The sequence below is a fragment of the Nannospalax galili genome, unplaced genomic scaffold, assembly GCF_000622305.1.
Source record: "Nannospalax galili isolate Female #2095 unplaced genomic scaffold, S.galili_v1.0 scaffold388, whole genome shotgun sequence".
NCBI classification, from domain to species: domain Eukaryota; kingdom Metazoa; phylum Chordata; class Mammalia; order Rodentia; family Spalacidae; genus Nannospalax; species Nannospalax galili.
This window is the reverse complement of record NW_008360304.1, coordinates 5,691,098-5,703,587: the sequence shown is the minus strand read 5'-3', so window position 1 is coordinate 5,703,587 and position 12,490 is coordinate 5,691,098. Positions and strand designations below refer to the sequence as shown.

At 40.1% G+C, this 12,490-nt stretch overlaps 1 protein-coding gene across 1 annotated transcript in view; it reads right to left on the bottom strand.

The window, feature by feature from the left end:
* Positions 1 to 12,490, bottom strand: part of Cpb2 (carboxypeptidase B2) — a 53,480-nt gene that overhangs the window by 34,623 nt on the left and 6,367 nt on the right. Inside the window, exons 2-4 of the mRNA XM_008824393.2 lie at positions 7,419 to 7,494; positions 5,725 to 5,849; positions 3,343 to 3,451 (exon numbers count right to left, since the gene is read on the bottom strand). Coding sequence (XP_008822615.1) covers positions 3,343 to 3,451; positions 5,725 to 5,849; positions 7,419 to 7,494 — 310 coding nt within the window. The remainder of the gene's footprint in view (positions 1 to 3,342; positions 3,452 to 5,724; positions 5,850 to 7,418; positions 7,495 to 12,490) is intronic.

Here is a 12,490-nt window from a genome sequence, read left to right as displayed (position 1 = left end):
GTTCCTCATCTAGCATCGATCAGTTAGTTGTCAATATTCCTTTGGATAAGATTGGGGTCTGCTGTTCATATTCCCAGTTCTATGCTGGGTTACTATATGGGAATACCTTTGGCCACCTTGGCCATCAACTCAAAAGAAGGTATCGCTTGTCTGGCTTTGTTGCTTGTTATGTAGCCTTTAGCTGTACATATGGACTCTTATGAAATTATATTGGCCCCTTTAATCTTTGGTTATACTTTCCTTTTGGGTGTTTAAGTCCAGACAGTTGGTCCAGATAAACCGATTTTTTTTTAACTTTAAAGAAACTTTGAAAATTTCATACATGCATATAAGGTGTTTTGATCAAATCCACACCCACTCCCTCCCCTCCAACTCCTCCCGTATCTCCCTGTCACTTTTTTCTGTCAGTTTAGTGTACTTTTCTTTCCTTTCTTTTTCTCTTTCTTCTCTCTCTTCTCTCTCTCTCTCTCTCTCTCTCTCTGTCTCTCTCTCTGGGGCTTTTTGCTACTCTAACATTCCCTCCTCTGAAGAGGTAACCCTAAAATCTTTTAGGGATTAGATAAGCACTCCCAAATACTTTCGACATTTTTGGCCTTTGGAACAGAGTATATTGCTAACAATCCCAAGGACATTTTGACATTTAGCCAAGAAACTGGCTACTTTTCTTTGGGGTCTTTTTACCCTAACTGCCTAGCCAATTCCTACCTCCTGTTCTTATCACACCATCCCCTGAAGAGGTTACCTAAATTGCCAATGGGAAATTGGGATGCAGACCACTCTGGCTTCTTCCATGCTGAACAGGGACGCAGAGTGAGGTAATTGGAGTACCCCTTCAGTGGGCCTATCTAAAAGACTCCCAAATTGCAAAATTGGGAAAGAAAGTCTTTGAATCATGAATAAGGGATGTGAAGGAGAAGTAAAGGCAAGAGTAGTTAGCATTACAAGTTCTAGACAGGGAACCAGAAAAAAAGTCAGAACAGGGAAAATTTCAAATGTTTATATTGGAGCCCATTGGGATTTCTTGACAAGAGCAGAAGCTCACATTTATGAGACTTAAAAAAAGAAATTCAGGGCTGGAGAGACTGCTGTTGGTAAAGTACTTGGTGAGCAAATATGAGGACCTGAGTTCATATCCCCAGCACCTACGTTAAACTCTGGGTACTGCAGCATATGCCTGCAACCCTAGCACTGAACAAGGAGCTAAGAGTTAGCAGAGGGGGAGGGGAGACATACAGAGCCCTACAGCTCACTAGTCAGCCAGTTTATCTGAATCAGTGACCTACAGATTTAGAGACCATGACTCAAAAAATAAGGTAGAAAGCAATTGAGGAAGATATCAGATCTCGACCTATGGTCTCCACACGTGTGCACACATGAGTACATGCATCTGCACACACACGCATACATACAAACATGTGCACCTCCAACAAACAAATTAGTTCATGTTTTAAAAAATATTTTTATTTATTAATTTAATTTTAATTTAATTTAATTCGTATGAGTGTATTGCCTGCATGTATGTAAGTGCACCCGTGTTGTGCAATGCCCATGGAGGTCAGTAAAGGGCATTGGATCCCCTGGATCTGGAGTTACATATGGATGTTAGCTGCCATGTGGGTCCTGGGAATTGAACCAAGGTCCTCTGCAAGAGCAGCCAGTGCTCTTAACCTCTGAGCCATCTCTCTAGCCCCTAATTCATGTTTTAAGACTAAGGCAATCCTGAACACTATTTTTACACAGGAAAGATGTCAGCATTCCCCCTCCCCCTTGAAGCCACCCTGTACAATCATAATGAGACTTGTAGAATGACAAGAGGCAAAGCGAGGGGGATTTGAAAAACAACCACTCCAGAAGGACTCTTTTTTTGCATGGAAGTCCAATGGCATTTTAGGCTCTGTCAAGACTGTACGGATCCAGTGTAACTGGCATCCTTAAATGAAGCAGAGATTAGAACAGGAGATGCCAGGAATGGAAACACATGGTAAAAAAGCCATGTAAGGACAAGACAAGGACACAACTGCCGAGAAGCCCAGGAGAGGGGCCCCAAAAGAATCAAAACCTACCAGTGCTTGGCTTCTTGCCTCCACAGCTGTAATACTTTTCTATGCGGTCTGTGGCATTTTGCTATGGAATGCCTACCGAATAAATAGAACTGTTACTTGCTTTTTTCTTCTTATGCCATTCCAGATTTTTCATGGGAAGATGGCAAGACAACACAATTTTTGGAACAAAATAATTAAATTAAAGTGTATTTAAAAGAACTTCTGTTTAAGGTATTCTCCTCTGCCCATCAAACTCGAACAGTGAGTCTTCTGCTTTTCGAGTCACTCTTTCAAGCCTCTCTGCATCAAGCTTGTTGTGTGCTACTGGCAATAGATGCTAGAGGCAAGTGGCCTGGGTAGAACAGATATAGGATAAGAAAGGCAAATAAGGGGATGAAAATTTAGCATGTCCATCGATCAGCCAGGCACATAGGTTCTAGAAGCAGACTGAGCTCTGGTTTAGCCAACTGGAAAGAAGCAGATGCTTCAAAGATTAAATATAAAATTGATTCTTATTAACTAAGTCTTAGATGTGGTCCCTAATAATTTCTAGGCACCCAGTCAAAGATGAAAAGAAAAACTTATTCAAGACAATATCATGATATATCACTAAGGGAAGAAAAAAACATCAAAGTGTTTTAGTTCATTGGAGTATATTAGCAGAACCTCCCCTTCAACTGACAAATACGGGGAAATGATTCTTAGTGAACTTTGCAAGAACTTCCTAAAGGCAACTGAACATTGACCTTATGCTCTAATTCCCTCTAGAACTTGGAAGTATTGAGAGAAAGAAGTCCACTTTCTAAAAGATGAAAATCCTGACATTATTATTACTGTTGTACTAGTTTAAAGGTTCCTAATCAGAAGAATAAAATACATTCATTTATACCATATTAAATACAAATGAACATATTGCTTTAATTCTGTCAGGCAATCTGGTGATTATTCAATAAAAATAAAATTCAAGTAATGGTCCAAAGAGGAATTGCACTGGCAATTTTTTGTGGCAGTTTGATGTAGCAGCCATATTCTTTACTTTCTGTTGTTCTGAGCATACAGTATTATCCCTAAAAATGAGAGATATTTTTAGCCATAGACAAATATGCTGATGTAGAGGTAGTTTATGAAATATGGTGCAACCTTCCCTGCAAAAGGATGAATTGCTACCATATGATCAACCTAAGTGTGATTTTTGCAAACCATCCTCCATCGATTATGATTCTTTGAAAAGTCTCATGGTTGAAATGGCAATACAGGGGAAGTGAAAATAGTACCTTCGAGGAACAGTGTGGTGACTTACTTCATTTAGTGAATGATACTGTTCGTAGTATGAGGAGGAGGCCCGGGGGCTGACTGTGTCATTGGAAGTCTGCTGCTGAATCAGATCCCCCACATCTTCCATCAGGACACTGGTGATGAAGCAGAGGGTAAGCAGCTTTCTAAACACATGCTGGCCTTCCCACATGGCCCATTGCAGTCACCGTATGTGAGCATGGGGGGAAGGTGCCCAAAGATCTAGGGAGCAATTCGGCAAGTAAACACCGCAGCTGTACATGGAGACAAGATGAATTCTCAAACTCTTTCAGCAGAGTCTGGTGGGTACCAGGGAAAAGGCCCTTGTTTGAGTTGCAGCTGTGGGACTGCCCGGACCTCATCCTTCTGCACTGATATCTTTGTTTCCTGACTAAGATTCTTCAGTATATGTTCTATGAATATAGAGATCAGTGGACGCCCTGCTTCAATCCAGAACAGTATCTCAATTTTCAGTCAGGGACCCAGGAAAAGCAGAAAGTCTTTCCTTCTTGTTTTTCATTGACCTACCCCAGATGTTGTGCAGGGCCAAAGATGATCTAATGTCTTAAGAACACTGGAAAAAAGAAGACTTGAGGAAGCCGTCTTGCTTAATTCTCTTTAAGAAAAAGTGACTCTCGGTCTTCTGGCTCTTATAGTCTTTCCACTCTCGCTTCCAAAATGTTCCCTGACCCTTACGAATAGGGATTGCATTATTGATGTATCAACTGGGGTTGGTCATACTATGGTCACTTGTTCTCTGCACTTTGAACAGTTGTGAATCTCTGTAATTGTCTCCATCCCTTGCAAGAATGGGGAAGCTGCACCCATGAAATCTCAACAACATGACTGCCTAAACAAAACCTGCCTAATGACAAGACTAGTTGACACACCAGTGTGGATGGGGGAGATTTCACAAGGTCTCACCTCTAGATGAAGAGCCACAGGCAATCAGTGACTGCTGAGAGAGGGACACTCAGTTGTCTCCAAATTCGAGTTCCCTGAATTAGGGCACATTCCATTGGCTGGGATGAACACTTTGGAATTAGCTATCTTATTAATAAAAGCTTCTTTATTTAAGCCACTGGATAAAAGGCAAGACTTGGATATCTGAAAGCTTGGGGTTGACGTCTAGCTTTACTGTATTTCAGCGAGTTCATTTTGAAAGTTTCTTTATAAGTAAGACCTTTCTTTCAACTGCATGTTGGGGGCAGTATTTACCTCAAAGAGTTCAAAAAGGATGAAGTGACACAGGTTGGTTCAGTACAGTTCTTGGAAGGCAGTAAATACCTATAATCTACTACAGTAATTCTCATGGCATAGTATACAGAGGATGCCCATTGGTACACAGAAGACTATGGTCTCAAGGAATGCCTAAAAGCAGCAGGAGGATGCTGGCTCTGGGGCAGTGGACCAGAAGAGGAGAAAGTAGACAAGAGAAATCAAAAGAAAGGAGTGGACTCTAAACAGAATCACACCTGATGCACCTTAAAAATCACTTAAGGCATGTGTGGGTATTATTTTATCTCCAATTTACAAAACAGAGCCACAGAGGTTTAATAATTCCTACAAGGTCACATAGGGTGGCCAAGGGCAGTGTCAGACTCCAGTCCAGGTGTTCTGCAAAGTCAGAGCACCTTTCTAGTTGAGGGTAGGAACTTCAGAAACCTTCACTTTGCAAAGAAAGAACTGGTGAAAAATGACATATCACCTTCAGGACTTGCTTTTTCAAGAGGTATTCCAGAGCCTACCATGGTTTGATGATTAATATTGTCAACCTGACAAGATCCAGATCACAGAAGAGGCAGGGCTCTGGGTATGTGTATGAGGGTTTTTTCTAGCTTAGATATACTGAGATAGGAAGACCCATCTGATATGTGGTCACCATGGACTATGTCCAAGACTGAATAAAAAGGAGAAAGGGAGCCAACATCATCAGCAACATTCTCCACTCTCTGTTTCCGGACTCTGGATGCAATGTGACTGGCTGCTGCCACCGTGCTTTCCCCATCATGATGGATGGTACTCTCAAACTCTGAGCCAAAATAAACTCTTCCTTCTTTAAGCTGCTTTTGTCAGGTATTTTATTACAGAAATGGTGAAGGACAGTTTGCTCTCCAAGTCTAGGTATAGACTAGTCATAGAAAGAGGACCAATGAGAGGCTCTGAAGATCACTGAGTCTTTCATTTCAGATGAAGGATTGACATTATGAGGTCAAACCACTTGTCATCGAATTTGGCCTTGGCCTTATTGTCAGCCCATCTCAGAGACTGCCATGCTGCCATGTTTAATGTACTTGACTTTGTCATGAGACAAGTGTACCATCTTCTACTCACATGCATTGTAGGTGTTTCTAATAGCTGTTGAATGTAGGTTGCTAATGATACCTACCTAAATGGAATTCTGCTCACATTTAAATGGGCTTTCACATCGCTGACATCAGATTCATTCACAAAAAAATGGACTTCTTTTTTCTTTTCAATGAATTCAGCTGTTACTGGTTGCCAGAGAACAACCTACAGTTTCCAGGGAAAAAGTGGTAGAATGAACAGAGAGTCATTCATGTTATTTTCATAGGTGGACTTATAGCAGCTGTGTCTACCTCCCAAAAGGGCCATGATGAGGACACATGGTCCTGGTCTCTACCCCATACACATAACATAAACACTCATTTTGTTTTAATCTGTCACTCTAGCTGCTAAAGAGGCCCTGAAACACACCAGATGCTTAATAAATATTTAATGAGACCAAGACTGAGTGTACTTATGACTCCATTATAAAACTGGATGCATATGTCAGGTGTTTAAAAGAAAAATGAAAAATTTTCTCTAGGAAGAAAGTTGATTAAACATTGATTTTGCTTAGTAAAAATCCCACGTACTTGATATTATTACCATGTATCTCGTTTTTTAATCTAATGGCTTAATTTTTCTCATTTTACTGAACTTCTTCAAAGAGCTTTCACGCTCACTTCCTTCACTCATCATGATACTGCTTTAATGGCAACCAGGCAGATGTCATCATTTTCATCGTAAAGCTGAGCCAATTAAAGCTCATAGTTAATTTGGTTAAAATCCTATACCAAGTAGCAGAATAAGAAATGAAATTCGGGGGTAATAAGAACAGAGTGTAGTGACAGATGTAGGAAAATGTCACAGGGAAACTCTTTGTAAGCCAAGCAAACAGTAAAAATAGACATAAACAATGAACAGGAAAAAAAGGAAACAAAATTCTAAATCTTTGGACCTTCCCCTAGTGGTTTTTCCTCTTCATCCTGGTGAGTGAGCCATGAACATGGACCACTCAACTGTGTGGCTGCCAGAGGCACAAGTGACTCCCAGGGCTGCCATCTGATGTTCCTTAGGCTGAGGCCCTGCTGCCCCAGAGCTGTGACCGGCATACCTACCACAGTGTAGTCATTCAGAGCCATTTCTCCCAGATACAAGGTTTTATCACAGGGAATTGTGCCACGTCACTTATAGGTGCTCCCACCCAACCTTTGTTGGAACTGCCATGCAGTTTGTAACCCGCCATCATGATCCTCCTTCCTACAGAGGCCTCGGGCTACTTTGAGGGTGTCCCTGCCACCTCCAGCTCCCTCCTTTTTTATCCCTATCAAGAATCCCCCTTGCTGCTTGTACCTCCAAACTGATCTGAACTCTGTTTCCCAGAGAACATTAACAAACACAGAGCCATCAATTTTCTGCCAATTTTCTACACCTTAGACTTCTTGGGGAGATAGATGAGTTCCAGGCATGAATATTTAATCATTGTTCCCTTGTAGGTTTGGTGTCTATTTCTTGGCTACCAATCACTGTGTTACAAGCAAATTTCTATAGAACTGTTACTATCTCAGCTCCATGATGACCCACTTTCAGCTACAAGGTACTATCATGGAAGAGGCTGAACAGCCTGTAGCACAAATGAAGGTTTGACTCTACACACAAACAGGTGATTTCAGGCAGGGGCTGAAGGCTGAATTCCTATCAGATACATATAAGACATACAAGTTGGAGGCAGAACACAGCGGCTCACAAGGCTTATAGAAAAGAAAACCAATATACCATAAGTTAGGGGAAAATTACCTTGTAGGTTGTAGTAAGATTCTGTAGAACTTGAACTTGCCTCGAGGTTCGAGGAAGAGCAGATAAAACCTGGCCCCTGGGAAGGCATGAGATTTTATTTAAAATAATAATGTGAAAATGATATACATTTTACTGGAATGGGCTTCTGGGTCATTGTAGACAGAAATAAAATGTTAGAACAGAGAATCTCCCTGCAGACTCCTATGAAAAAAATAAGTCTCCTTCTTGTAATTTCTGCTCTTAAACAGTTGCAAAACAAATAGCTCTTCAGTTTGCAAAGTACTTACCTTTTCCTTCTCCCTTATGTAGTGTGTACACAGACTTGTGTGCATCAGAAAAGATGGGAATTAATAGATTTGCTTTATTGTCACACGGGAGTGGAGAAAGTAGAACTCTTGTTCACTACCATTGGGAATGGGAATTAGTTAGAACCATTATGGAAACTAGTACAGGGTTTCCTCAGTAAAGTAAAATTAGAACTACAACATGATCCAGCAATACTGTTGTGCATAAGAAAATTAAATTAGTATGTCAGAGACACACTTGTGTTCTCATGTTTGTTGCACTACTTCTTGTTGCTATGGGATCAATCTAAGTGTTTTGCCTGCATGTGTATAAGTGCAATAAGTTCAATTCCCCTGGAGGCCAGAAGAAGGGGACAGATCCCCTGGAACTGGAGTTAGGGAAGGTTGTTAGCCACCATGCAAGTACTGGAAACTGAACCCCCTATAAGAGCAACCAGCGCTCTTAACCAATAAGTCATCTCTCCAGACCCCATGTCTGGCTTTTTTTTTTTTTTCGGTCTTTTTGAGACAGGGTCTCCCTGTAGCCCCAACGGTCCTGGAACTCACTATGTAGACCAGGCTGGCCTTGAACTCAGAGAGCCGCCTGACTCTGCCTCTGCCTCCCAAGTGCTGGGATTAAAGGTGTCCGCCACCATGCCCGGCCTGGCTGCCTTTTTTACACAGGTTCTGGGTTGAACTCAGGTTAAGGACTGAGCTATCTTCCCAGCACCTCACATTAAATATCAGGATATTACAGAGTGAGCTCCTACTTCCTTTCTTCCCTGCCTCATTCTTTTTAAAGTGCCTTTGGGGTCAATCTTTTGCTTTCCACATAAAATTTAAAAATCAGTCTGTTATGTTTCATAAAACCTTTAAATTTTTATGACAAGTTTATTGAACTTATAGTTTAGTAATCTGGGGGGAGAATGGTTGTACTTGTGATTCTGAATCTCCTCATCAGTAAATACAGGGGATTTGCCTATTTAGCCTTCTTTAATGTCCTTCAAAAAAGTTTTATGATTTTATCCATAAAATGTTGCATATTTAAAACTTATGTTTGATCAAGCAATAATACCTTTTCTTTTACAAATAGGTAATTTAAATTTTTGATTGATTTTTTTTATTTAACATGTATGACTGTTTTGTCTGCATTTATGTAAGTGCATGCACCCTTGTCATGCAATGCCCTCAGAGGCCAGAAGAGGGCATTATATCCCCTGGAATTGAAGTTACAGACAGTTGTTAGCCACCATGTGGGTGCTGAGACCCAAACCCCAGTCATCTACAAGAGCAGCCAGTGCTCTTAACTGCTGAGCCATCTCTCCAGCCCTGTTAAGTAGATAATTTAATAGTCTATATCCTTTGTTGCCAAGACATACAAATAAAATTGGTTTTGAGATACTGAGTTACACTACTTTCCTTGTGTGATGGTTAGTTTTAATTGTCAACTTGACACTACCTAGCATCACTGAAAAGAGAGTCCCAGTGTTGGATTATCTAGGCCTGCTTGGCCTGTGGGCATACCTGTAGGGGAACTGTCTTGCTTAAATGGCAAGTCTCGGCCCACTGTGGGCCTCAGCATTCCCTGGGTTTGGTTCCTGGACTATACACAAGTAGAGAAAGCAAGCTGAGCACAAGTGTGCTCTTGACGGTACAGTGACCAGCTGCTTCAAGTTCCTGTTGACTTGACTTCCCTGCAATGATGGGCTATCACCTGGAATTGTGAGCCAATATAAGCCTTTTCTTCCCGCAACTGCTTTTGTCAAGGTATTTTATCATAGCAACCAGAAGGAGACTAAGATGCTTGGCATTTAAATGCAGTTGTTAGGGAACTTTTCTCTTTGTGCAGTCATTACAAATGAACAAACTTATTTCACTCCTTAATTTCAATGCTTCTAGAACCTTTCTTTGTTCCTTATGTTACCCTGTTGTTTAGGGCTCCATAGAATGCTGAATAGAAGTGGCAATAAATTCATGATTCATAATTATTAAGGAAATCCTAATTTTCGCCATAGAATGTTTATTGTAGATTTTTGGTAGACACCTTTTCTCTTTACTTAGTTTTATCATGATTGGATATGGTTTGCCTTTTTGTTTGTTTGTTAGAGACGGAGTCTCTTTGTAACCCCAACTAGCATGGAACTCACTGTATAGACCAGGTCGCCTTGGTCTCACAAAGATCTACCTGCCTCTGCCTCTGCTTCCTGAGGGCTAGAACTAAAGGCATGTGCCACACCTGGCCCTTTACATGTTTTTTGAGATGAGCACATAAGTTTTCTGTTTTAATTTCCTAATTTGGTGGGTTGCATCTGCTTAAAACACTGAGACCCGTTTTTTCTGTTTCCTCAGTTTTGCTTTGTGTATTTCTTTCTGCCTTGCTAGACCTACAAGGGCTCGAGGGATTCTTGGTGATTCTTGTACAGTCTGGGCGGTAGATTAGTGGGATTCAATATGGATTTGCTTTCTTTTTGTAAACCACTTGCTCAGAAAGGAAAGAATTTCTTAGTAAATTCACATCTGCAATTATGCAATCGAAGATAATTATATAAAGAGAAAAAAGAACAGTATACTGAGGGATTGTAGGTATATGTGAAATGTATTACCTATGATGAAGATTATCAGGTTTACAATATACAAGAACTATGTTATTTAAATTAAAATTAAGCTATATCAGTGGCATTTCCCAGAGGAAAGCCCCTTTCTTTTAACTGAATATTGCTTATCTTTTATTTTGATAAATATCATCCTTAAAGTGTGAGAATACATGCCTTTTAAATCACAAAGAATTTCCCTCTTTATTTAAAATTAGTTTTAGAACTGGGTGTGGCAGCACATGTCTGCAATCTAGCAGTCAGGAGACTGAGATAGTAGGGTTCAAAGCTGGTCTGGGATACACAGTTAGACACTGTCTTAAAGTAGCAAACAACAATGATACAATAAATTTCATTAAAAAGTCTTAGACTTTGCTTGGAGTTGAGGTGGAAAAATAAGAATCACCCTCTGGGTGAGATAACTTAGAACCTGAGCAAAAGGGAAGACACAATGGCACTGAAGACCCTGGGCACCAGCCACATGTCTGATGGCCACATGGAAATCTGGATTGGAGCCAGTCACATGTCTGAAGGCCACATGGCAACCTGGATTGGAGCCTGGAGCAGAAGACATTCATGGAAAACTGAGTTTGGTTAACAATGATCAAGTGTTGGTTTCTCAGTTTTGACAAATACAGCGTGATAATGTCCAATGATATTAGGAGAAGCCGGGTGAGGGATAAACAAGAATTCTTAGTATTACCTTTGCAGATCTTCTGTCAGGCTAAAACTATTTGTTTTATTTTTATTTATTTGTATGTGTGTGTATACACACATGCATGCAGTTGTCCACAGAGGACAGAAGAGGTCATTGAATCCCCTACTGCTAGAATTACAGGTGGTTGTGAACTACCCATGTGGGTGCTGGGAACCAAACTCCTGTCCTCTGTAAGAGCAGCAAGTGCTCTTAATCCCTGAGCCATCTCTCTATCTTCCTCAAAATATTTTAAAGTAAAGGTTTTACTGAAGAAAGAAAATGTACCAAGAACTATGTAAGTACAGAAAAGGTTATAATAGCTCTTGTTCGCCATATTATCACCTATCCATAGGTGGCCAAGTCAGACTGAGGCTCTGCAGCAGAGGAGCAAAGGGCACAGCTGGGGAGGTGGCATTGTGGGTAGTAAACAAGAGGCCCTGCCCTACAGCAGATTTTGAGCGCATACTGAGAAATTTGGACTTCGTCTCATAAGTAACTAGGAGTTAGGAGAGTAACATCATTGACAATAGGGTAGAGCGTGATTTTATTTTAGGACCTTTGATAGCATGATTCTAAATTTTGGAAATAAGCCTATGGAGACTTAATTATCAGAAGAGGAAAAAGTGGCTCAGAGAAGCAATAGACTAGAAAATTTGATGCTAATCCTGGAGCAGGTTTATCATAAATCATTCAAATACTGCTTAAGGGCATATAGTCAAGGCTATGTACTGAATCATTATTTATAGTATCAATAACGGGAAATCTATGTGGAGGCATTTGAGGGTATTTTCTAGCCATAAAGAATGAGTTCGATTTATGCCAGTTAGCTTGGGGGGTAATTTTCATGATATATTAACAGAGTGAAGCAAGAAAAAGCAACTGAATTATAGCCCTATTTTTGGGAAAAAATTTAGAAAGGAAAAGGAAGACTACTGTGTGTTGGACGTGGGAGAAATTTATGAATAAATAAAGAACACGGTGTTAACACTGACTTGGAGGGTTAGGAAATGACAATTTGAGAGGACGAAGCAGAAAATAGGATTTTTTTTTCCAGTACTAGGTATCAAACTCAGGGCCTTGCCCATAAGTATGATTAAAAGAAAGGCCTAGAAAGTACCGAAAAAAGATTTGATACTCAACTAATGCAGAATTATAGAGATATATATGTCCAGAGAAAAGCATGGAAAGATGATCTCTAAAATGCTGAAAAGTGCTTTTCAGGGTGGTGAAATTTCAGTGTTTTCTCCAAAATTTCATGCTTTTTCATATTTTCTTTTTTTAGAGCAAAAATTATTTTTTTGAAAGATTTTTTTAATTAAAATTTTTTTAAATAACTACATGATTAGAAGAAGCATTTCATTACAGCTTTAACATATTCAGTAACACACTCCAGAGCAAGGATACATCTCTTTCAAAAGTGGCTGTAAATTTTTAGGTTCACAGTTGAATTAATACAGTTATACAATATTGAACTCAGTATAAACCCTGTAAGACATAAAA